Below are 22032 nucleotides of genomic sequence, written 5' to 3'. Positions count from 1 at the left end.
TGCTCAAAATATCAGTTTACTACAGTAATTGTGCTTTTTCTCATGTTCTCAAGTTCCCTCCAAAAAAAACCTCACACTTCACCTCTGATTTGGCTTTCCAAAACCGAGCTCTTGTACATAAGGGTGTGTGTATATATATTTTACATGTTTTACTCAGTGTTTTAGTAATTTTCACCTTAAGTGTCTTTGGGTGCAAATTCACTAATAAAATCTGTTTGGAATGCAGGTTTCACGTCAAGTATTTGTTGTAAGGGAAATGTTTGACAAAAGTTGCTTGTTTTTCCTCTTGGTTTCTTAGGTTATATCATCCTAGGTGTAGCAAAAATATGACTTACTCCACTTTAGAGTTCTAATAAGCGCCATGATTTAATTTTACCAGTATCCGCTTCGTGCTGTGTGTTCGTGGCAGAAAGATACATACAGTCGATGTGCTTCTTTTCAATACATTTAGTAGCCTACAGTAATTTTTTAAAAGAAACTTTTTGTTCCGGATTTTACATTTCTTAATTCAGCAGGCGCTTCTCCAAAGCAATGTCGACTCTCAGAAGAAAAAAATACAGAAGTTGAGGATCCTCCAGTTTTCCGACACGCCAGGACCCGGACGCCGCCCCCGCGACTCCTGCTTTCCTGAACACTGGAAATGCAAATCGCGTGTTTCCGTCTTTGCGTGCTTTTCGCCTCCACGGGGCTTCCGTTTCAGGTGATTGTCCGCCCACTTCCGGGTTGCTCTGCTCGCTTCTGTCGAACCGCTACGTAGAAGCAGTACGTAGTGCGACCGCGGCGGCTGCGAGTCGCGGGCTGCACGGAGACCTCCGTCGTGACCATGGTAAAATACAGCACCCTCGGACTGACAGCGCGTTGGAAACAAGAAGTGTGATAGGAGGCCAGACTGCGATGGACAGTCAGGTACACAGTCTAGTTCAGTACTGAGTCGACTGTCACTGTCAGCCACCGCGCTGTGTTTTGGTTCAGCTAGGCCCTCGGGGACATTTTGAGAGACAAGCACTTACTAATAATGTTTAAACAGAAACATTAAATGAAGAGAGAAGCTCAGAGTGCCGTTTATTTTCCCAGAGAGCGGACTGTGTGTGGTGAGGAATGTCAGACAAATTGTCCTCGAAGTGCCTTGTTGTTGTTGTGGGACGAAGACGGATTCGGAGACGGGGGAGCTTTTCCCGCTCGCCCACGCACTGGATCGTGTTCCGATTGGCCACTGATTGATCAATGATTGAGCTTCGTCTAGTTCCCGGAACTCGTCTCGCGTTAACTTCCGTCTCAAATAGAATAAATGTACTGTCCCCTTTATTTTAACGACGTCTTACTGTCCCTGTGTCCTCACTGTCCCTCTAAGGTGTCGTGTCTCCACTGTGTCGCCTTGTTTTTTACACCCGTTTGCTTTAAACGCGAGGACAGCTCGTAGTAGTGGTGTTACAACTGGCGTGCCTTGCCTGGGCCCCCAATTACAGGTTCGAATCCCATCACCAGCTGTAGTGCCCTGGTACTTACTCTACAATTGCTCAGCTGTAAAAAATTGTAACCTTAACACTGTAAGTCACTTGGAGAAAAGTGTCAGCTAAAAGAATGTTTTTTTTTTAAAAAAAACAGCTTTCCATGAATTATATAATTAATTCAAAAAGTATGTTGGCAGTAGATTGTGCAATGGTTCAAATTCCTTGATCAAGGTACATGATCTGCAGTGATAGAGTAAAAAAATTCAATCAAGCATGGTGTAAATTGAACAGTTGTAGGTAGATGAACGTAAGTCGCTTGCGAGGAAGGCGTCAGCAAAGTGAATAAATGTTTTGTAAACGTAAACTCGTGTGTGGATGTAATTGTACTTCGATCTTCATTCAGGTGAGCTTGTCGTTACGTTTAAAGCGCCACCAGGGCCACTTTTCTCCCCTTGACTGTGTGTAGTGACGTGCAGGTGAGAAATGTGTCCTTCAGGGTTCTGCTGGTCTCCGTGAAACCTGTGGAACCCGTGGTAGGAGCAGGAGAATTCCTTGCCTGTCTGGTTTTACTGCATTGATCACATTCCCCCAAGCTGCTGATTTTGCCCGGGGTGAGGCTACGGTACGTACACTTGGGCAGACAGAAACCTTAATAAATCTGACACAGTTACAGCCGTTATTCTGCTAACCAAACATGGTTATTTCTTGCACGGTCATGTGGTCGTCTCAAGCATGTCAGAACAACTGCCAGGTTCATGTTTCAGAATTTGGTATTTTGTTTATTAATCCAGGGCGGCACAGTGGCACAGCAAGTAGCGCTGCTGTCTCACAGCATCTGGGTGGTCTGAGAGGACGTGGGTTTGGTCCCTGCTCAGTCTGTGGAGTTTGCATGTCCTCCCAGTGTCTGTGTGGGTTTCCTCCGGGTGCTCTGGTTTCCTCCCACCGTCCAAAGACATTCTCTTCAGGTTCACCCATAGTCTGTGAGTGGCAGAGAGCGTGTGTTCCACTGATGTATGGATGAGTGACCCATTGTAAGTAGTGTATCTAGCAGTGTAAGTCACCTTGGTGAATAAGGTGTGTGGGGATGATAGCACTCCATAGAGTTTGTTGGAAGTCCCTTTGGAGAAAAATGTGAAACATGAAAAAAATAAGTGTAAATGTAATCCAGCTCAGTATCCACTCGTTAGCCCATAGGACTTCCTTGGTATTTCTTTGTACTCAAAATTCACTATTTAAACTGTAGGGGTAACATTTATTTTCTGTTTGTACATGTGGATATTAAAATCAGGAATATAGTGATGGCCTGTCAAGGGGATGGTGCATACTCATTAAGGGGAAAAATGCAGTTAACCACTTGAGCGAGGATTCTCTAGCGAAAAACCTTTTATTTAGCCAGCAGTTAAAGAATTAAATGTTAAAGTTATTTGGTTAGATCTATGGTCAACACTGACCCTTTTTTGGGGGGGTAGAATCAGTCATGAATAGAATTGTAAATGCCACAGGGCTGTAGTGTGTGGTGGTTGTGTGAGCTCTGCCATGTGCCCACGCAACATATCTGCATGAACACCATTTCATATATAAGGAAGTGCAAATTATTTTTCACACCAGTATTGTCTGATACCAAGGTCTAATGCGAGTGCTTTGTTTATTTTTAGAGGTGAGATAGACTACACATCATAGTACTTATTTGCATGTCTGTATATGATTTACAGTTAAACTACTGTCTGAAAAATAATGTGAGTAACTCTGTAAAAGCCCAGACTTGGATACAAGCAACACACCCTCAAGGCACTGGACTTTGTAACTGCAGTTCGACAGTAATGTTTTGGGAATTTGTGACGTTACCAGACTTCTCTTATTATGTAGTATGATAGGTGTCAAGCAGCATAACTAGGGGAATCAGCGGATCAGCTCCCCAAAACCTGCAGGACCCGATCACTCGATACACCCCAGCCAGACTCCTCCACCTCTGGCTTCTTGGCTGTCCCACACACAAGAGGTCCAAAATCGGCAGTGTTTTGAGTCCATTTACTGTTCCGCTGGTCCCAGTCCATCACTGATGTAGCTCACAGCTTTCTGTATGCGTTTCCAGCTTCTGCATTTGTTGCCTGAAACGCCGCTGGATGTTTGCGGCAATGCACTGAATTAAGTATGTTGCTTCCTTACTGAAAGTCTGGTGCAATTACGATCTTGCTTATTGTTTTAAATTTCCGTCTGCATTGCATTCCATGATCATGCGATTGCTGGCATCTTATCAAGTGGAAACATGCAATAAAGTGCCGTGCTCACGTGCCTTGTTCATTATACAAACAATAAACGAAAGGTATATTCACAGGAAGGCAAAGGTAGATAAATACTCTGGTGGTTCCTTAAATTCAACGTTGGTGTGATAGTGAAATGTTTTGACGAACGCAGGGAAACTTAAGCATACAGTAAATGAAATAAGGCAGAGTGCTTCTGTTCCGGCGTAAAACTTATTTTGGGTTGTATAGTCTGGTTGTAATTGCCTTTAATTGAGATGTAGGCTTTTGTCTCATGTCCAACTGCAGCTGCCAGTGACTCTTTCCATTTGCACAGGATGTGAAACTCTCAGCCGAAGTGGAGCCATTCATCCCACAGAAGAAGGGCTTGGACCCCACCCTGGTGGTCATGAACCTGTCTGGCGAAGCAGGAGGGGGCGGAATTGGAGGCAGCATGGAACCGACACCCATTCCCAGCTATCTCATCACCTGCTACCCCTTTGTCCAGGAGAACCAGCCCAACAGGTAAACCCTCTGGTGCTGCTTTCGATCACATGGTGTCTACGGTGCCTACAGCACCTCAGATTGGATGTGTGACCTATGAGGAACGTTCACAATACTTTAAACCTCCACGCCTTAGTTTTGGTGCTTGTGCAATGGGTAGAGGATGCAGACCTTGTTTTGAGGTTTATAGCGTGCTTGTTCTTGTGGCCCAGTGGAGGCTCCGTATCATGCAGATCCACCGTTGACTCCAGCTTTCCTCTCCATTGAGAGGAATGGCCGCTGGAGTATAGCCTTGCTGCAGAAATGTCCAGCAACGTGTTCTTACCCACTATGGCCAGCTAAAGGTTTATGTGATATCTGCGTTACTCGTTTTTCCATTCACACGTTTCCCTGTTCCTTGTAAAAAATGCGAAGTACGTTCCACCACTCTTCCCTTTCACCAGTGGCAGAAGACATGACACAGAGGTGCGCTCCTGGCTGAGTCGCTGGAGAGAATACTTTTTAAGAATTATTGCTGGTGTGCGTGTGCGTGTGCGTGTGCGTGTGCGTGTGCGTGTGCGTGTGTGTGTGTGAGAACGGTACCCGCAGCCACTCGTGTGGCTGTGATTACATGTGTATATATGTGATGTGTTTACATATTCATACACATGTCTGTCGCTGGCAGGCAGCTCTCCTTGTACAACAGTGACACCAGATGGCCGCAGCCCAGCCCCACCGCCAACGCAAGCCCCTACATGGCTTACCCCCTCCTGTCGGCACCCCAGCCCCCCATGTCGGGCAACTATGCCTACTACCAGATTGTTCCTGCCTCTTGCCCACCCATGGTGGGTTTCTACCCACCCTTCCACTCTGCCTACGCCACCTCTGTCCAGACGGAGTCGCTCGGCGCAGTGGTCACCGACTGTGGGGATGTCCCCTTGGCTCCAGGACACATGTTTGCTGCAGCCAGCCAGAGAGCTAAAGGTGTCTTCCGGGCTGCAGTTATACCTAAGGTGAGCGCTGTTTCCTCCTCTGCTTTGAGCCTAAGTTCAGTTCCTGTCCTTCGCGGTGTGTGAGTTTTACTTGAGCATTTTAAATGTCAGTTCTTGCGCCGCAACTGTGACATACCTCTCTGACATTATGACTCCAGAACAGCTTTGCAAATCCACATGTGCTCTGTTTGTGTTCTAGTTGTCAGTTAATTATTTTTCTCCGGGGATATGTAGTGTCAGCGCAAAGTACCTCTCATTCTAAGACTTTAAATTTCAGCGTTGTATTAACTTTTAACGGGTGAGTAAGAGTCATCGGCAGTTGTGATTAAAGGAGTCAAATAATAGGTATCTGATAGGGTTGCATGGTGGCCCAGCAGGTGGCGCTACCACCTCAAAGTTCCTGGGCTGTTTGGGCATAAGTTTGAAAGGTTTGAATTCAGTTCTGTGTGTTTGCATGTTCTCACTATGTCTGTGTGGGTTTCCTTTGGGTTCTCCAGTTTGCTTCCATAGTCCAAAGGTGTGTTTTGGGTGAATTGGTAACTCTGAATTCCCCTTTTTGTGTGTGCGTGAGTGTGTGTGAGCGAGAGAGAGATATTATGCAATGAACAGCTGCCCTGTCCAGGGACCACCCAGAATGAGAGTATTTTTCGAGGATAGGCTCTGGACCACTACGACGCTAAATGGGACAAACAGTATTTTATGCTGGATGGAATGATGAAAGAATCTGGTAGATATAGAGCTAAATTCCGAAGCTCTCTTTGTGGGCTGCTGTGTTAGGGGTTTGAGTGGTAAAGTTTTGCAATAATTTTAGTCTTTATGCTCTTGTTTCCACTACTCGCAGCAGCAACAAACCTTCCAACCACCTAGGTTACGGAGACCATCAGCCAGGGGTTTGGCGGTCCAGAAGGAGGTGGGCACTCCCAGGCCAGATGGCCGGTCCAGAACGGTGCTCCTGGTGGACGCAGCTCAGCAAACTGGTACGCCGCATTCCTAGCCTCTAAACTCAAGACCTCCACCCCCAGTCCTGTCTTAGCGTTTTGCTCATCTGCTTGGGACATATCTTTCACAAGAGGACTTACATTACATTTACATGTAATTTAGCAGTCATTTAAGACATGTGATTCTAAAGCACAGTTACTTTGGTACTTTCCACCACATGAACCAATGTGCATCACCCAAGTAGCTGCATAAAGGTTTGTCCAAATAATCGACTATTCCTAATATTTTTTTTTTTTTTTTTACAAACATTTAGATCACATGAGTAGTTGCGTGAAAGTTTATCTGTTGTTCAGCAGTTATGATCTCAAAGTTACAGAGCGTGAATATTTGCACATCAACATGTACTTAAGAGATCATGGGGGAAGTGTGTTTGGAAGCTTTTTTGGGAAAGAAGTGAGTTTTAAGACTCATGTTAAATGCAGGGAGAGATTCAACAAACTTCCTCCTGGGACTAAAGCTCAGAGCACTGAGAAAAGGACCTGTTGCCCACGTTTAAGCTTCAACAAGAAGGTTTCAAGTGCAGATCCAAGATGTCACTTGAGGTGACTGAGGATTAATTTGGATTTTCACAGATTCTCCAGGAGGTACAGACAGAGTCAGCCCACTACAGTGGAAGAACCGCATACGAAAGAAGCGGGGGTCCCACCAGGCAGCGGAGGCATCCGGTGAGCATGTCACCAGCGAGGCAGACATTGACAGCGACAGCGGTTACTGCAGCCCCAAGCACCACCAGGCTGTTGCTGCCGCTGCCGCCGCCGCCGCCCAAAATGCTGCTCTGGTACGTCTCTGTTCAGTGTTTGGTGACATATACTGTTGATTTTACTACAGTTATGGTTATGGTTATTAGTTATGGATAAGTACTTTCGATGTATAATAAGGATTGCTAGTAGTCAGATTGTACAGCAATATCACTGTCTAGGAAATGTTATGTATGTTGGCACTTGTGAACAGGTGTGTAATGATTCGTATTGTCTTGTAGGGAGTCGACACTGGTGTCATGACGGGTAGGGTTTTTGTTTATTTGGTCAAATGTACATTGAATATCACTTTTTTTATTGGACTTGATTTTCATGCTGTGTCTTTGGTTTTCTGAAGTGGGAAGTTGGGCCACCATGGCCTCACAAACATCCTCCAAGTTCTGGGTGGACAGGAGCAGTATACTCCACAGGGGTGGCAGAGGTCCGTATGAACAGAGGGGCTATGCTCAGGTAAGGCCCTGCCCCAAGGGGGTAGGATTGCTTTCGCCCTACACAGCCAAAGGCATCAGTGCACTCAGAAGGCGGTACGTTTTGGAGCACTGACACACCCTTGGTGTCTTCCAGGTGGGTCAGGGGCCTCGTAGCGGCAGCATGGTAGACAGGGGATGTAGTCCGCAGAAGAGGTTGCAGGATGGGGTGATGCAGACCAACCCTGTCCAGGCAGGGGCAGAGCTTCCCCCAGAGCCCCTCTACTTTGAGGTGAGAAGAGTGAGCCGTTCATTTTATACCGCTGGACTCTAAAGTCTGTTAAGGTCAATTACTGTGTTCGCATCGGTACATCAGAAGCAATTTGGGGTCCCTGTCGATGTACAGCGCTGTGGTCTCTCTCCTCTTAGGACGATGACGAATTTCCTGAGCTTACATCTGCTGGAGGAGCCACTTCTCGCAGTAATGCTGAGTCAGCCCAACCCAGACTCCCCAGCAGCCTGGTGAGAGGAGTAGCACATTCATGTGGAGCAGGAGTAACCAAACAGAGTTCATGCTGTCGTGAATAATCTGTCAGAACTGAAGATGACAGACATGGCTCCACTCTCCTGTCCCCCACACAGCTGGACAGTCTGCCGGAGAGCTCTCCCATCAGTATTGTGCATACGCCCATCCCGATCACCACCTCTGTGCCCAAGCGCGCCAAGAGCCAGAGGAAGAAGGCGCTTGCAGCTGCACTGGCCACGGCGCAGGAGTACTCTGAGATCAGCTTGGAGCAAAAGAAGCTGCAGGTGGGTGGGATGGAGCTGTGTGGCCGTGGGTCTGTGTGGCTCCCTGGTTCATGCAGCAAAAGCACCGATTCGCAGGCTAGTGTGCGAATGTATGGTTTAATTTGGGCTGCCTCTTGCTGTGGGACTGAGCACAGGACATCTGTTATGTGCAGGAGGCGATGTCCAAAGCGGCAGGAAAGAAGAGCAAGACACCAGTGCAGCTGGACCTGGGTGACATGCTGGCGGCTCTGGAAAAGCAGCAGCAGGCCATGAAGGCCCGCCAGATGACTAACACCAAGCCCCTGTCCTACACAGGTACCCTGCCTTAGCACACCCAGTGTGTCTCCAACACTGACCCACCTGTCAACACGGCTTCAGTCTAAGCGCACGTTTCTTCCCCTGCTTCCTTTTGGCTTTTCCTCTCTGCCTCAGCTGTAAACACCACCCGTGAGCTCAGTCCTGCACCGAGTCAATGTGTCTCTCAGCTCTTCACACAGCTCCCTTTACTTCCACATGTCCGTGTGCCTCAGCTGCTGCACCCCCTGTTTGCTGTGTGTCCCACACACTAAAAAGCCTCCTCCCAGCTCATTTCTAGTTTTTTTTTTTTGGTCCTTGTTTCACACTCCTGGATTCTTGCTTTCTAAAGTTTCCTGTTTCCCCTCATTCCAGAAAGCTAAAAATAGATCTTGAATCTCCATGGACTTCTTCCCCCCCCCCCCCCTGAACTTTGAACAGGGGGCAGGGATGCTTTCAAGTGCACAGAATGGTATAAATGCTGTGGTATTAGGCTTTAGCTTAGCGTCGCAGACAGATCCGGTCTACCTTAACGGGTATGGAAATCATTAGAAGAATAAAAGTTAATGTCATCCTGATGTCACTGCTTTAAAGGTTGTTTGTGTGCTGCAGCCTTCTGTACAGTCGTGTCTGGCTGCTGAGGTCAGTTTGTGTTATGTAACATACTTGGTGTAAGCAATCTGCGAGTTAATGAACAGTGTTAGAGTGACTGTGGACAGTTTATATTGTTTCTTCCTTGTTTCTGTGCCAGTGGGCACAACAGCCTTGTTTCATAGTAAGGACATGGGCAGCAAGCTGTCAGCATTCAAGAGCCAGCCGTTCACCATGCCCCACAACATGCTGGACTCCACTGCCCCCAGGGTGAAGCGAGGCAAGGAGCGGGAGGTGCCCAAGGCTAAGAGGCCCACTGCCCTCAAGAAGGTGAGCAAAATGGGGCAACGTAAGCCTAGTAGCGCACACACGCACACTTGCTGGTATGTTTACAAGGTACCATTTTAAGACGTGGTTAGTGGTCATTCATATGTTGTTTCCAATCGGTGCCCTCGGAGGATAAACTCGAGCACTCTGTATGCTCATTCTACTTGCTGTTGTGCTTTTAAAAGTAAATTTGCATTTATTCATTTAACTGATGCTTTTCTCCAAAGCGACTCACAGGGTTAAGGTTACAATTATTTACCCATTTATACAGCTGGGTAATTTTACTGGAGAAATTTAGCATAAGTACCTTGCTCAAGGGTACTATAGCTGGAGATGGGATTCAAACCTGGGACTTTTGGGTCCAAAGGCAGCAACTCAGCCCGTACACTACCAATTGTCCCTATAAAAGTAACTAAGCCAAATTAATTCAGAGACCATTTAACCATATTGCTTTGTATAATTCTAATGTACTTTAGTTAAGCATTTATGTTAATGGGTCAAATGATAAAGGATAACAGAATAAAAAACTGTGATGAAAGTAAAACTCAGTGAAAGAGTTTGGTGGGATGTGAAGAGGGCAGCCTTCTCAAGTTGTGAGGATGTCATGTCCCCTACTTGTGTGGCCAGGTTATCCTGAAAGAGCGAGAGGTGAGGAAAGGGAAGCTCTCGTTGGACCCAGCCGTGGCAGGGACAGAGGAACAGGAAGACGGCGAGCTATCCTTCACTGACGACCTGGCCCCGGACGCCATGTCCCAGGATGGTGGGTGGGGTGCCTGGTTGACTCCTTCCCCGCAATACACCCGATGTTTGCTTCCATTGAATCGGCTACTGGTAGAATCTGTTTTCTCCAGCTGCAGTGCAGCAAGTTTTGCGGCTAAGTTGCCCACTAGGCAAAGAATGAAAGCCTGCATCGCCTGGGGTCATAGTTTTAGAGGTGCCCACTAATGGTCTAAAACTTCCACAACACTGTCTCCAACTCTCTTCACACCACTTGTGTTTTTATAGAAGTTTTTTGTTTGTTTGTTTTTCTAGAGAATGGTCTGAGCATTCCCAGTGACACCTCGCTATCTCCAGCCAGCCAGAACTCGCCATATAGCATCACACCCGTTTCCCAGGGGTCCCCGGCCAGCTCAGGGATCGGGAGCCCGCTGGCCACCTCTGCTGTAACCAAAATCCACAGTCGGAGGTTCAGAGAGTAAGTAGCCCTCTGGTCCAACCCCCCCACCCAGAATGCTCCTCTTCACCTGCTTCCTGCGTACATTGCAAAGGCCTGTGGAATTCTACAGTTTTGTCGTCAAACTTTTGTTTTATATGGATATTTTATCTGTAATAGTTCAGACAGCTTAGTTTTTTCAGAACTAAGAATATTAACCACAAACTAGTTGTTAGTCAAGAGTGAAGACTTGGGGTACCTGAAACAAATCCTGCTTGAATTCAGATTCAACAATGTATTATATAAGGTGTATTCCTCCATGCTGACACTGTGTTACTAAAACAAAGAGCTACAAAACAGGGCAGGGGGGCGCGGTGGCGCAGTGGGTTGGACAGGGTTCTGCTCTCCGGTGGATCTGGGGTTCGAGTCCCACTTGGGGTGCCTTGCGACAGACTGGTGTCCTGTACTGGGTGTGTCCCCTCCCCCTCTAGCCTTACGCCCTGAGTTGCCGGGTTAGGCTCCGGTTCCCCGCGACCCCGTATGGGACAAGCGGTTCAGAAAGTATATGTGTGTGTGTGTATACAAAACAGGGCAGTGTGTGGCCCACTGGGTAGGCAGACTTTTCTGTTTTCTGAAGAGTGAACAGCACCCTGGACAAACAATCTGTTGTCATGGTATGATACATATGCTGTTCAGGTTCACCCATAGTGTGTGAGTGACAAAGAGAGAGTGTGTTACACTGATGTATGGATGAGTGATGCAGTGTAAGTAGTGTATCTAGCAGTGTAAGTCACTGTGGTGAATAAGGTGTGTGGGCTGATAACACTACATAGAGTTCATTGGAAGTTGCTTTGGAGAAAAGCGTCTGCTAAATAAATAAATGTAAAATGGTAGCAGTCACCCCTCCGTGAACCGCCACCTTAACGTGGTGGAGGGGTTTGTGTGCCTGAATGACCTCAGGAGCTATGTTGCCTGGGGCTATATGCCCCTGGTAGGGTCTCCCATGGCAAACAGGTCCTGGGTGACAGACGAGACAAAGCGCGGTTCAAAACCCCCTTATGACTATAAAATCAAGGCTCTCGTTTACCCCGCCCGGTATGGGGTCACCGGGGCCCCACCCTGGAGCCAGGCCTGGGTGAGGGGCTCGCATGCGAGCGCCTGGTGGCCAGGTCTATGCCCACGGGGCCTGGCCGGGCTCAGCCCGAAGCCAAGACGTGGAGCCACTCTTCGGTGGGCTCACCACCTGCCGGAGAGGCCGTAAGGGGCCGGTGCATTGTGATTTGGGCGGTGGTCGGGGCTGGGTGCCCGGCCGACCAAAACCTCGGGCTCCAACTCTGGCTTTTGGGACTTGGAATGTCACTTCACTGGCGGGGAAGGAGCCTGAGCAAGTGCAGGAGGTTGAGAGATACCGTCTAGATATAGTCTGGCTCACTTCCACTCACAGCTTGGGTTCTGGAACCACTCTTCTCGACCAGGGGTGGACTCTCCACTATTCTGGCGTTGCCCAGGGTGAGAGGCGGCGGGCGGGTGTGGGCTTATTAATAGCCCCCCAGTTCAGCCGCCATGTGTTGGAGTCTACCCCGGTAAACGAGAGGGTCGTCTCCCTGCGGCTTCGGGTCAGGGAACGGTCTCTCACTGTCGTTTGTGCTTATGCACCTAGCGGCAGTGCAGAGTACCCGGCCTTTTTAGAGTCCCTAGGGGACGTGCTGGAAAGCGCTCCCGCTGGGGACTCTGTCATTCTACTGGGGGACTTTAACGCCCACGTGGGCAGTGACAGTGACACCTGGAGGGGCGTGATTGGGAGGGACGGCCTCCCTGATCTGAACCCGAGTGGTGAGTTCTTATTGGATTTCTGTGCTAGTCACGGTTTGTCCATAGCGAACACCATGTTCATGCACTTGGCACCAGGACACCCTAGGTCGGAGGTCAATGATCGACTTTTTAGTCGTTTCTTCTGATCTTTGGCCATATGTCTTGGGACACTTGGGTGAAGAGAGGGGCTGAGCTGTCAACTGATCACCACCTGGTGGTGAGTTGGATTCGATGGCGGGGGAAAAAGCTGGACAGACCTGGCACGCCCAAACGCATAGTGAGGGTCTGTTGGGAACGTTTGGCAGAAGCCCCTGTCAGAGAGGTCTTCAACTCCCACCTCCGACAGAGCTTCAACCAGGTCCCGAGGGAGACTGGGGACATTGAGTCCGAATGGACTATGTTCCACACCTCCATTGTCGGGGCGGCGGTTCGGAGCTGTGACCGTAAAGTCTCCGGCGCCTGTCGCGGCGGCAATAGCGAAACACGGTGTTGGACACCGGAGGTAAGGGATGCCGTCAAGCTGAAGGAGTTCTATCGGGCCTGGCTGGCTCATGGGACTCCTGAAGCAGCTGATGGGTACCGGCAGGCCAGACGGAGCGCGGCTCTGGCAGTCGCCGCGGCAAAAACTCGGGCCTGGGAGGAGTTCGGTGAGGCCATGGAGGAAGACTTTCGGTCGGCCTCAAAGAGATTCTGGCAAACCGTCCGGCGACTCAGAGGGGGGAAGCGGTGTTCCGCCAACACAATTTACAGTGGAAGTGGTGCGCTGCTGACCTCAACTGAGGATGTCCTCGGGCGGTGGAAGGAGTACTTTGAGGATCTCCTCAATCCCTCCGACACGCCTTCCGTAGAGGAAGCTGAGGCTGGGGACTTGGAGGGGGACTCGTCCATTACCCTGGCTGAAGTTGCTGAGGTAGTCAAAAAACTCCTCAGTGGCAAGACTCTGGGGGTGGATGAGATCCGCCCCGAGTTTCTCAAGTCTCTGGATGTTGTGGGGCTGTCTTGGCTGACACGCCTCTGCAGCATCGCGTGGAGTTCGGGAACGGTGCCTCTGGACTGGCAGACCGGGGTGGTGGTCCCTCTTTTTAAGAAGGGGGACCAGAGATTGTGTTCCAACTACAGGGGGATCACACTCCTTAGCCTCCCTGGGAAAGTCTATGCCGGGGTACTGGAGAGGAGAATCCGACCAATAGTCGAACCTCGGATTCAGGAGGAGCAATGCGGTTTTCGCCCTGGCCGTGGAACACTGGACCAGCTCTATATCCTCACTAGGGTGTTGGAGGGTTCATGGGAGTTGCCCAACCAGTCCATATGCGTTTTGTGGACCTGGAGAAGGCATTCGACCGTGTCCCTCGTGGCATCCTGTTGGGGGTACTTCGGGATTATGGGGTTCAGGGCTCGCTGCTACGAGCTGTTCGTTCCCTGTATGACCGGAGCAGGAGCTTGGTTCGCATTGCCGGCAGTAAGTCAGACCTGTTTCCGGTGCATGTTGGACTCTGCCAGGGCTGCCCTTTGTCACCAGTTCTGTTCATTATCTTTATGGACAGAATTTCTAGGCGCGGCCAGGGAACGGAGGGTGTCTGTTTTGGTGGCCGCAGGATCTCGTCTCTGCTTTTTGCGGACAATGTGGTCCTGTTGGCTTCATTGAATCAAGACTTGTAGCGTGCACTGGGGAGGTTTGCAGCTGAGTGCGAAGCGGCAGGGATGAGAATCAGCACCTCCAAATCCGAGGTCATGGTTCTCAGTCGGAAAAAGGTGGATTGCCCCCTCCAGGTTAGGGGGGAGTTGCTCCCTCAAGTGGAGGAGTTTAAGTATCTCGGGGTCTTGTTCACGAGTGAGGGGAAAAATGGAGCGGCAGGTTGACAGACGGATCGGTGCGGCGTCTGCAGTAATGCGGTCATTGTACCGGTCTGTTGTGGTGAAGAGGGAGCTGAGTCGTAAGGCGAAGCTCTCAATTTACCGGTCGATCTACGTTCCTACCCTCACCTATGGTCATGAACTCTGGATCATGACCGAAAGAATGAGATCGCGGATACCAGCGGCAGAAATGAGTTTCCTCCGCAGAGTGGCTGGGTGCACCCTTAGGGATAGGGTGAGGAGCTCAGTCACCTGGGAGGAGCTCAGAGTAGAGCCGCTGCTCCTCTGCATCGAGAGGAGCCAGTTGAGGTGGCTCAGGTGTTCCAGGCATGTCCCACTGGGAGGAGGCCTCGGGGCAGACCCAGGACACATTGGAGAGACTATGTCTCCCAGCTGGCCTGGGAACGCCTTGGGGTTCCCCCAGAGGAGCTGGAGGAGGTTTGCGGGGAGAAGGAAGTCTGGGGGGACTCTGCTCGGACTACTGCCCCTGCGACCCGGTCCCGGATAAGCGGAGGAAGATGGATGGATGGATGGTAGCAGTCAGTGAAATCGGTCGTATCATGTGATTGATTACCTGACCCCCCCGTACTCCCCTATCTCTGGCACGATTTCTTTGTTCTGTGTGGTGGGAATGAGGGTCCCTGAAAATCGTGTGAACTGAACTCTCACACTTACAGTGTATGTTCTGCATCTCTTATTTGCTCTCTTCTGCGTGCCTGCAGGTACTGCAACCAGGTGCTCAATAAGGAAATCGACGAAAGCGTGACTCTACTGCTGCAGGAGCTGGTGCGCTTCCAGGAGCGCGTTTATCAGAGGGACCCCACTAAGGCCAAGGCCAAGCGACGTCTGGTCATGGGACTGCGTGAGGTGACCAAGCATATGAAGCTCCACAAGATCAAATGCGTCATCATCTCGCCCAACTGTGAAAAGATCCAGTCCAAAGGTGAGGCCTCACCTGGGTTGCTTTTCTCTGGAATTTAGCAGTGGCCTTGTGCTGTATAATGCGTGAGTTGTGGCCAACTTCCTTATTATTATATTTTAAGTCATAATGGTATTAGCTCTCCCAGAGTCCATGGGACAAGCGGTTCAGAACATGTATGTATGTATGTATATATGTATGTAGGTATTAGCTCTTCTCTGGGCTTTACAATATTTGTTAATTTCACTGCAGAGATTTTTAAAGCACCTATCCTATCTTTATTATTATTGTATTTTGTTATAATGGTGTTAGCTGTTCTCTGGGCTTTATATTATTATATTAGTGAATTTCCCTGCATGTTTAAAGCACCTATCTTGTCTTACAGTAGTAAAATTACAGTAAAACAGATTAGAAGATACCTTCTGGGAAATGAATTGTGGCATTTACTTTGAGCCGGTGTAACATAGCATGTTTGACTTTTAAGTCTGACCTCAGTTGTTGACCTGCTGACCAGGGACTCTCCTTGTTAACAGGTGGTCTGGATGAGGCATTGTACAATGTCATCGCCATGGCCAGGGAGCAAGAGATTCCCTTTGTGTTCGCACTGGGTCGCAAGGCTTTGGGCCGCTGCGTCAACAAGCTGGTCCCTGTCAGCGTTGTGGGCATCTTTAACTTCTCAGGAGCCGAGGTAGCGGGAGTCTGCTGTCCGCCAAGCCTCCGATTGCACAGCCGTACCCGAGACTCATCGAAGCAAGACACAGCTTTCACTTCACCGACAAAATGCACACTGAGTGGTGCTGAGACCTGAATGTCACTGGTGTTTTCAGGGAACCCCTGAACACTGTGATGCTTACATAACATGGTGCAAATTTATATATTTATTCACTTAGCAAATGCTTTTCTCCAAAGTGACTTTCAGTTAACTAACAATGAGTTAGCAGCCCACACACCTTATTCACCAAGGTGACTTACACTGCTAGATACACTACTTACAAGGGGTCACTCATCCATACATCAGTGAAACACACTCTCAGACTATGGGGGAAACCTGAAACCTCAGTCTTTGGACTGTGGAAGGAAACTGGAGTACCCTGAGGAAACCCACGCAGACATGGGGAGAACTTGCAAACTCCAGACAGACTGAGCAGGGATCGAACTCACGTTCTCTCACATCACCGAGGCGCTGTGAGACAGCAGCGCTACTCGCTGTGCCACCCGGTTTTTATTACACTGAAAACGTTTGTTTGTAGTCAGCTCGGGGGGGAGCTGATAGCGTAGTTGTTGGGAGCTGCTGCTGCCTTTGGACCCAAAGGTTGCAGGTTCAATTCCTACCTTCATCTGTAGTTGCCTTGAACAAGGTACTTACCCTAAATAACTCCAGTAAAAATTATCTAGCTGTATAAATGGGTAAATAACTATACGTACCTTAACATTTTAAGCTGCTTTGGAGAAAAGCGTCAGCTAGATAAATGAATGTACATTTAAATGTAGTGCACAGATGTAACAGGAATTGCCATACAACTCTTTTTAGGATTTTGGATTTGGTGCCCAGTTTCTTCACAACTACCTTCCGCCCTCTTCCCCAGAGTCTGTTCTACAGGCTCGTGTCGCTGACGGAGGAGGCCCGTGAGGCATACAGGGAAATGGTGTCTGCACTGGAGCAGGAGCAAGCTGAGGAGGCCCTGAAGAGTGTGAGAAAGTTGCCCCACCACATGGGCCACTCCCGCAATCCATCGGCTGCTAGCGCCATCTCCTTCTGCAGCGTCATCTCTGAGCCCATCTCTGAAGTGAACGAGCAGGAGTACGGTAAGGCCTCTGAAAGACGCCGTTACTGTCTTGTACGGTGATTTACATTACAGGATTTAATTGATTTGATTTATAATTCTCATTTTGAATCTTCACAATTGATCTGTTTTATTCCAATTTTAAAAAGCATAATTAATAATTACTCCAATTTTCCATTGTTATATTTAAGTGGCGAACCATCAGGGCCTAAACACTATCGGAATCACTGACTTACGTTTTAATATATTTTTTCCATGACTGTATATTAAATTATTCCCAGTAGTCTATTCTCTTAATTTCATAGCTTTTCTCTTGGTTGCGCTGCTTCCAGTAGTGTATGTTTATGTTAGAGCTTTTATCCAATCATATTTCAGCCATCATCTGTTGCCAGGGTCAAAGAAATCTGCCTCGAAGCCTTCAGAATCAACAGTGTGGGCGCCTGTAGCTTAAAATAAATGGCAATGAAACCGTTGCTTTAACCAATCAGATTTCGAGTTGGCGACACCGGGGCCATCTAGCAGGCGTACAATAACGTCAGCATTTTCACGTCCTTTGATTGGATGGTCAGAGAGCGTACTAGTCAGAGCTAGCGAACCGCATCTGTAGCGAACTGCACAAGCTAAAATATAAACAGCTAGTAAGCTTTTTCAAGAACCATTTATGCTTTTGCATTTTCTTTCCTGTAGCATTTGCACAAAAACACACAATTTGCCTTAATTTCAAATCCCCAGAAAAACCGTAATCCCCGGGGTTTCTGTTGTCGGAGAACTCAAAAGGTACTACAAAAGTGCACAGAAAACCCGGGATGGACTGTATTTTTGTCATTTTATTAGGTTAATATTGATGCTTCTGCTAGAGATGATGTATGTGGCGCAGCTGTGGCTGCAGTGAAATGAGATTTGTTGAATTGTGTTAATTGGGTTTCTTGCTTTAGTCATGGCATTCATTCTCGCTACATGAGATACCTGTCTCTGTGATGCAACGCCCTGTTATACTCTGCATTTCTGTATAATATTGATGGTTTCTATAGCTGTGCTATCATAATGATGGTATTAAGAGGTGGATTCATTCAGGTAGGACACCACTGAAGGCCTAGGTGTGAAATGCACTGCCCGCCACTGTTAGATTTAGGTTTTATTGTCCGGTTTTCCTTAGTAATAAGGAACCTGTACTCTTACAGCTTTTTTTTTTTTTTTTTTTTTTTTTTTAAATTCTGCTGGATGAATTGAACCTGTTGGCCAATAATTTTGTATCTTTATTTTGTTACAGAGACTAACTGGAGGAACATGGTGGAAACATCTGATGGCACGGAGGCTGCCGAGATCGACTATGAGAAAGAACCAGGTAGCAAGGCTTCCCGAGCAAGTGGGGTGAACAAGGACAACATGGGGCCTACTTCCGTAGCCCCTGCATCTGCCACCTCTGGGCAGCCTGGGAAGGAGGAGGGCCGGCCGGATGACACTTTGGAATGGGCGTCCCAGCGGTCCCAGCATAGCACCGAGACGGGCTCCCTGGACGGCAGTAGCCGGGACCCACACAGCTCCTCCATCACCAGTACTGCCAGCACGCTGGTGCCCGGAATGTTAGAGGAGGGCGACGAAGATTACGAGGATGAGGAGCAGGAGGAGGACGATTACGCCCCTGAGCCTGTCTCTGTGGAGGTACCGCCCCTCAGCAGCAGGATTGAGTCCTGGGTCTCCGAGACCTTGGAGAACCTGCAGCTGCACGACAGTCAGGACAGTAGTGAGGAAGAACACGTGGAGGAGGAAGAAGAGGGCAGGCACAGTGAGGAGGAAGAGCTGGACTCCACTGAGCTGACTGACTCCTCTGCGGACAAGAACCAACACCCAGAGTCAGAGCGCCCCTCTCTCTGATGAACCATCCCCTTGTCTTTCCCCCAGTCTTTCTCATCCCCTTTAGAGCTGAACAGAACAACAGCCCCTCTGGCTCTCAAACACTGAGAAGCTATAGGTCCGTCTCACTCCCCACACATCATTCTGCCTTTTCTCAGGAATACTCCCCTAGCCAGCCCTCTAGAACACCTCCAGTGATACAGAGGAGTGCGTGCAGTGTGTCCACAAGACAGTAATCCTGTTTCTGTCGCCTCCTTACCGTGGAGTAAGCGATTTTTATTTTTGTGCAGTCAGAAGCAAAAATGAAGCTGCTGCAATGCTTCGAATCTGTTCCAGAGTTTCTGTTTTTAAATGTCCCTTTTTAACAGTTCTGTACCATACTGTGTATTTGCTCCATTGTCTTTCTCCTTCAGGCATTCACAGTATACCTGCCCTACCTCCTTGGATTCTAGCATTTGAAACTAGAGACCCTGGAAGAACGTTCGCCAGATCATACGTGACACACGTAGTCTGTCTGTATGAACGTAAAAGTCAGGTTTGTAGCCGGAGACTGCTCTGCGTCTCTGATCAGCAGCAAATCCTGTACCTGTGTGTGCCCTTGTGTATGTACATAAAGATCAGTTGACTAAAGCTGGCCAGATAACAAAATGATCAGTTGCAGGTAAAGAAACCTTTAATAATTTTGTTTTATAACAATGATTTTTCCAATGAAGTTATTCACGGTAGTTCAGTAACAATGTTTACTATTCTAAGTAAATTAACTTGAAATTATCCTATTTTTATTTATATTTCTAGCTTTAATATGACTCCGCTATAAGAATTGTTACAGATACTTTGAAAATCATAAGAGGTATTAATTCGGGTAGCTGTTTAATGCAAATGGCAGGAGTGGATGGTCTCGAGAATCATGTTACATTATACTGCCATTCATTATTTTCCTTAATGGTTTTGTGGGTATTTCCCCCTGACGGTGATAACTTTTTCAGTTCACAACAGGAGTCAAAGCACGTCTTAAAGTTAACATCCTTTAGATTACTGCGCTGAAACTTAATTTGCAGCCATTGGAATTAATTTGGTTCAAAACTGCAGGTCTTTATCAAGTTGGTTGTTGTGTACCTTAAAAGAAAAACTTGTTCATTAATATACATATGTTTTTATGTAGAAAAAAAGTTGATTTTTAGCTTCTGATTTGAGAGTCTCAGAAACATACTTGAAATGCAGGTAAATTCAGTGTTTTAGCATTGGTCTTATGGGGCCTAACTTAAAAATGAAAATCCAATTAGTACAGTTATTCTGTGTTATCTGTTCAGTTAAATTGTTAATATTTATTAAGTTGTAGTGTGTTACTCTGTGTAAAAAAAAAAAAAATGAAGATTTAGTGAAAACAGTCAAGATGAAGAAAGTTTGCAGATGAAATAGATCAACGCTGTGTGACGTTTTGTTTTTTAATTTACATTGTTAATTTTGAGGCTCCTGGAAGGCAAAAAAATAGCTGGAGCATTTCCTGACAAATGAGAAATGTACAAAAATGGGTTTCAGTGTAATCATAGTTATAAAAGTAAAGAACAAATAATATTACTCTTTTAAATGATGTAAAACATGTTTTCCTTCAGCTGCACTTTAAATTGCACCACATTTGTGTACTTTTTTTCTTATAAATTTATGGAGTTGAACATAATTGCGAAAAGTAAATTAGCACAATCACAAGGGAACAATGTTTCACGTATAATTGCGTTCTATGTAGAGCCAAGATTTATAGTCTCAGCAGCTATTGAAAATGTTCAAACTAAATGAAGGTCTCCTTTTTAATGTGTCCAGTACTGTATAGGGCTTGTCTATATAAGTGTATTATTAAATTTTGAACTCTTTATCCAGTAACTAAAGCAAAGGCACCATTTGCACTATGTAAATACTAATACACTCCTATTACCTAATGTGAAATCTGTAGGTTTATTACGTACTCTTTTAAGCATATTGCTTATCTTTATATTACAATTAAAGGTTGTCATTTTAAAACTGAAGTAATTCCTTACAAAAATAATTTCTTTTGAAGTATAAAATCATGCGGGGTGCGGTGGCACAGCAGGTTGGGCTGAGGTCTGCTCTCCAGTGGGTCTGGGGTTCGAGTCCTGCTTGGGGTGCCTTGTGACGGGCTGATGTCCCTTCAGCCTCGCGCCCTGTGTTGCTGGCTCCGGCTCGCCACGACCGTTTGGGACAAGTGGCTTCAGACAATGTGTTTGTGTATAAAATCATGATAATAAAAAGGGAGTATTTTGTAATTGGAATAAATTTTATTTTAAAACCTCTTGAACTAATTGAATTTAAATTTGAGTTACATATATTCATATGAATGTGGTATAATGGAGATTTTTTTAAATTGAGATATTTCTGATTATATTTTGGATATTATATTTCAAAATTTTTTGTAAGGATACCAAGTTTCTGAATGCTTTTCATATTAACTGTTTGTTACTAGATTGACAATCTTGACAGAGTATTGATACTGAAACAGGCTCTATGAAGTAAAACCTCTTTGGCTGAAGATTCTGTGTCAAATCATTCTGTCATTTTTAAATACCATGGGGGAGTTACTGTTGGTTTGAGGCACTTTGAGTTGAATAGATATGGAAACATTTTAAGTAGAAAACGTAACTGCATTTAAAGCTGGAAATTAACAAAATTAAAATCTAGTTTACTTTCTAATGGTATTTACATTCACTCTTTTTAACAAATGTGTTCTTCCAGAGCCATGCACAGCTAAGAATGAACAAAGTGCATTACACAAGTCAACGGGTTTTTGATGCAGATACATGTGATTGTTGAAGCAGTAGTTTGTCTAATATGTCTGTATTTACCAGGGCACAGTAAATATGTAGCTGCCTAAAGAATTAAGCCTGACAGGAAATTAAAAAATGATTGTGACTGGTGATGTGATACAAATTAATGGGTCTGGGTTTTGAGACCCTTGTTGAATGTTGAAAGGGATTTAGCAGTTGTGAGGGAGAGCAGGAGCTCATTCCACCACGTAGGAACCAAAACGGAGAACATACATACTTTTGATATTTGGATCTTTCTTTCATGAGCGGAACTTAACAAGTGGCCAGAGGTGGAGGAGCATAGTACTGTTTTTGGGGTGTAGCATTATGTAGGTGTTGGGGCACCGATTCTTTGACTGTTTTATAAGCCACAGAGTCTTGAACTTCATATGGGCAGAGAGGAGTGGAGATGAACACTTGGGTAGATCTAACAGAACTTGTGCTGTAGAAATCTGGATCAGCTGGAGTCTAGATGCCAGAGGCCAAAAAGACAGGAGGGTATTTCAATA

The 22032-nt window shown here is 46.9% G+C and overlaps 1 protein-coding gene across 2 annotated transcripts; it reads left to right on the top strand.

The window, feature by feature from the left end:
* The first annotated feature begins 752 nt into the window (after positions 1–752).
* On the top strand, positions 753–20059 carry LOC108942072 (selenocysteine insertion sequence-binding protein 2-like). Of its 2 annotated transcripts, none has more exons than XM_018765137.2 (18): positions 753–906; positions 4029–4216; positions 4860–5187; positions 6011–6143; positions 6738–6943; positions 7145–7169; positions 7261–7373; positions 7488–7622; positions 7760–7852; positions 7973–8140; positions 8293–8434; positions 9165–9334; positions 9959–10091; positions 10364–10526; positions 14873–15093; positions 15603–15757; positions 16656–16875; positions 18124–20059. In XM_018765137.2, the coding sequence occupies exons 1-18, from the start codon at positions 895–897 to the stop codon at positions 18726–18728; spliced, it is 3210 nt and encodes a 1069-aa protein (XP_018620653.2). In that variant the 5' UTR covers positions 753–894; the 3' UTR covers positions 18729–20059. The 2 variants fall into 2 exon arrangements, with proteins under 2 accessions (XP_018620653.2, XP_018620652.2); XM_018765136.2 differs by having other exon boundaries at positions 6008–6143.
* The last annotated feature ends 1973 nt before the right edge of the window (positions 20060–22032 follow it).

The sequence above is a fragment of the Scleropages formosus genome, chromosome 7 (genome assembly GCF_900964775.1).
Source record: "Scleropages formosus chromosome 7, fSclFor1.1, whole genome shotgun sequence".
Taxonomy (NCBI): domain Eukaryota; kingdom Metazoa; phylum Chordata; class Actinopteri; order Osteoglossiformes; family Osteoglossidae; genus Scleropages; species Scleropages formosus.
Note: the sequence above shows the minus strand (reverse complement) of the source record. Positions and strands in the feature narration are given on the sequence as shown.

Excerpts from the sequence above, each read along its gene's own strand:
- LOC108942072 (XM_018765136.2), top strand. Across the intron at positions 6,944-7,144 it reads CCGCCCAAAATGCTGCTCTG|GGAGTCGACACTGGTGTCAT; the intron begins GTACGTCTCTGT and ends ATTGTCTTGTAG. Across the intron at positions 16,876-18,123 it reads AGTGAACGAGCAGGAGTACG|AGACTAACTGGAGGAACATG; the intron begins GTAAGGCCTCTG and ends ATTTTGTTACAG.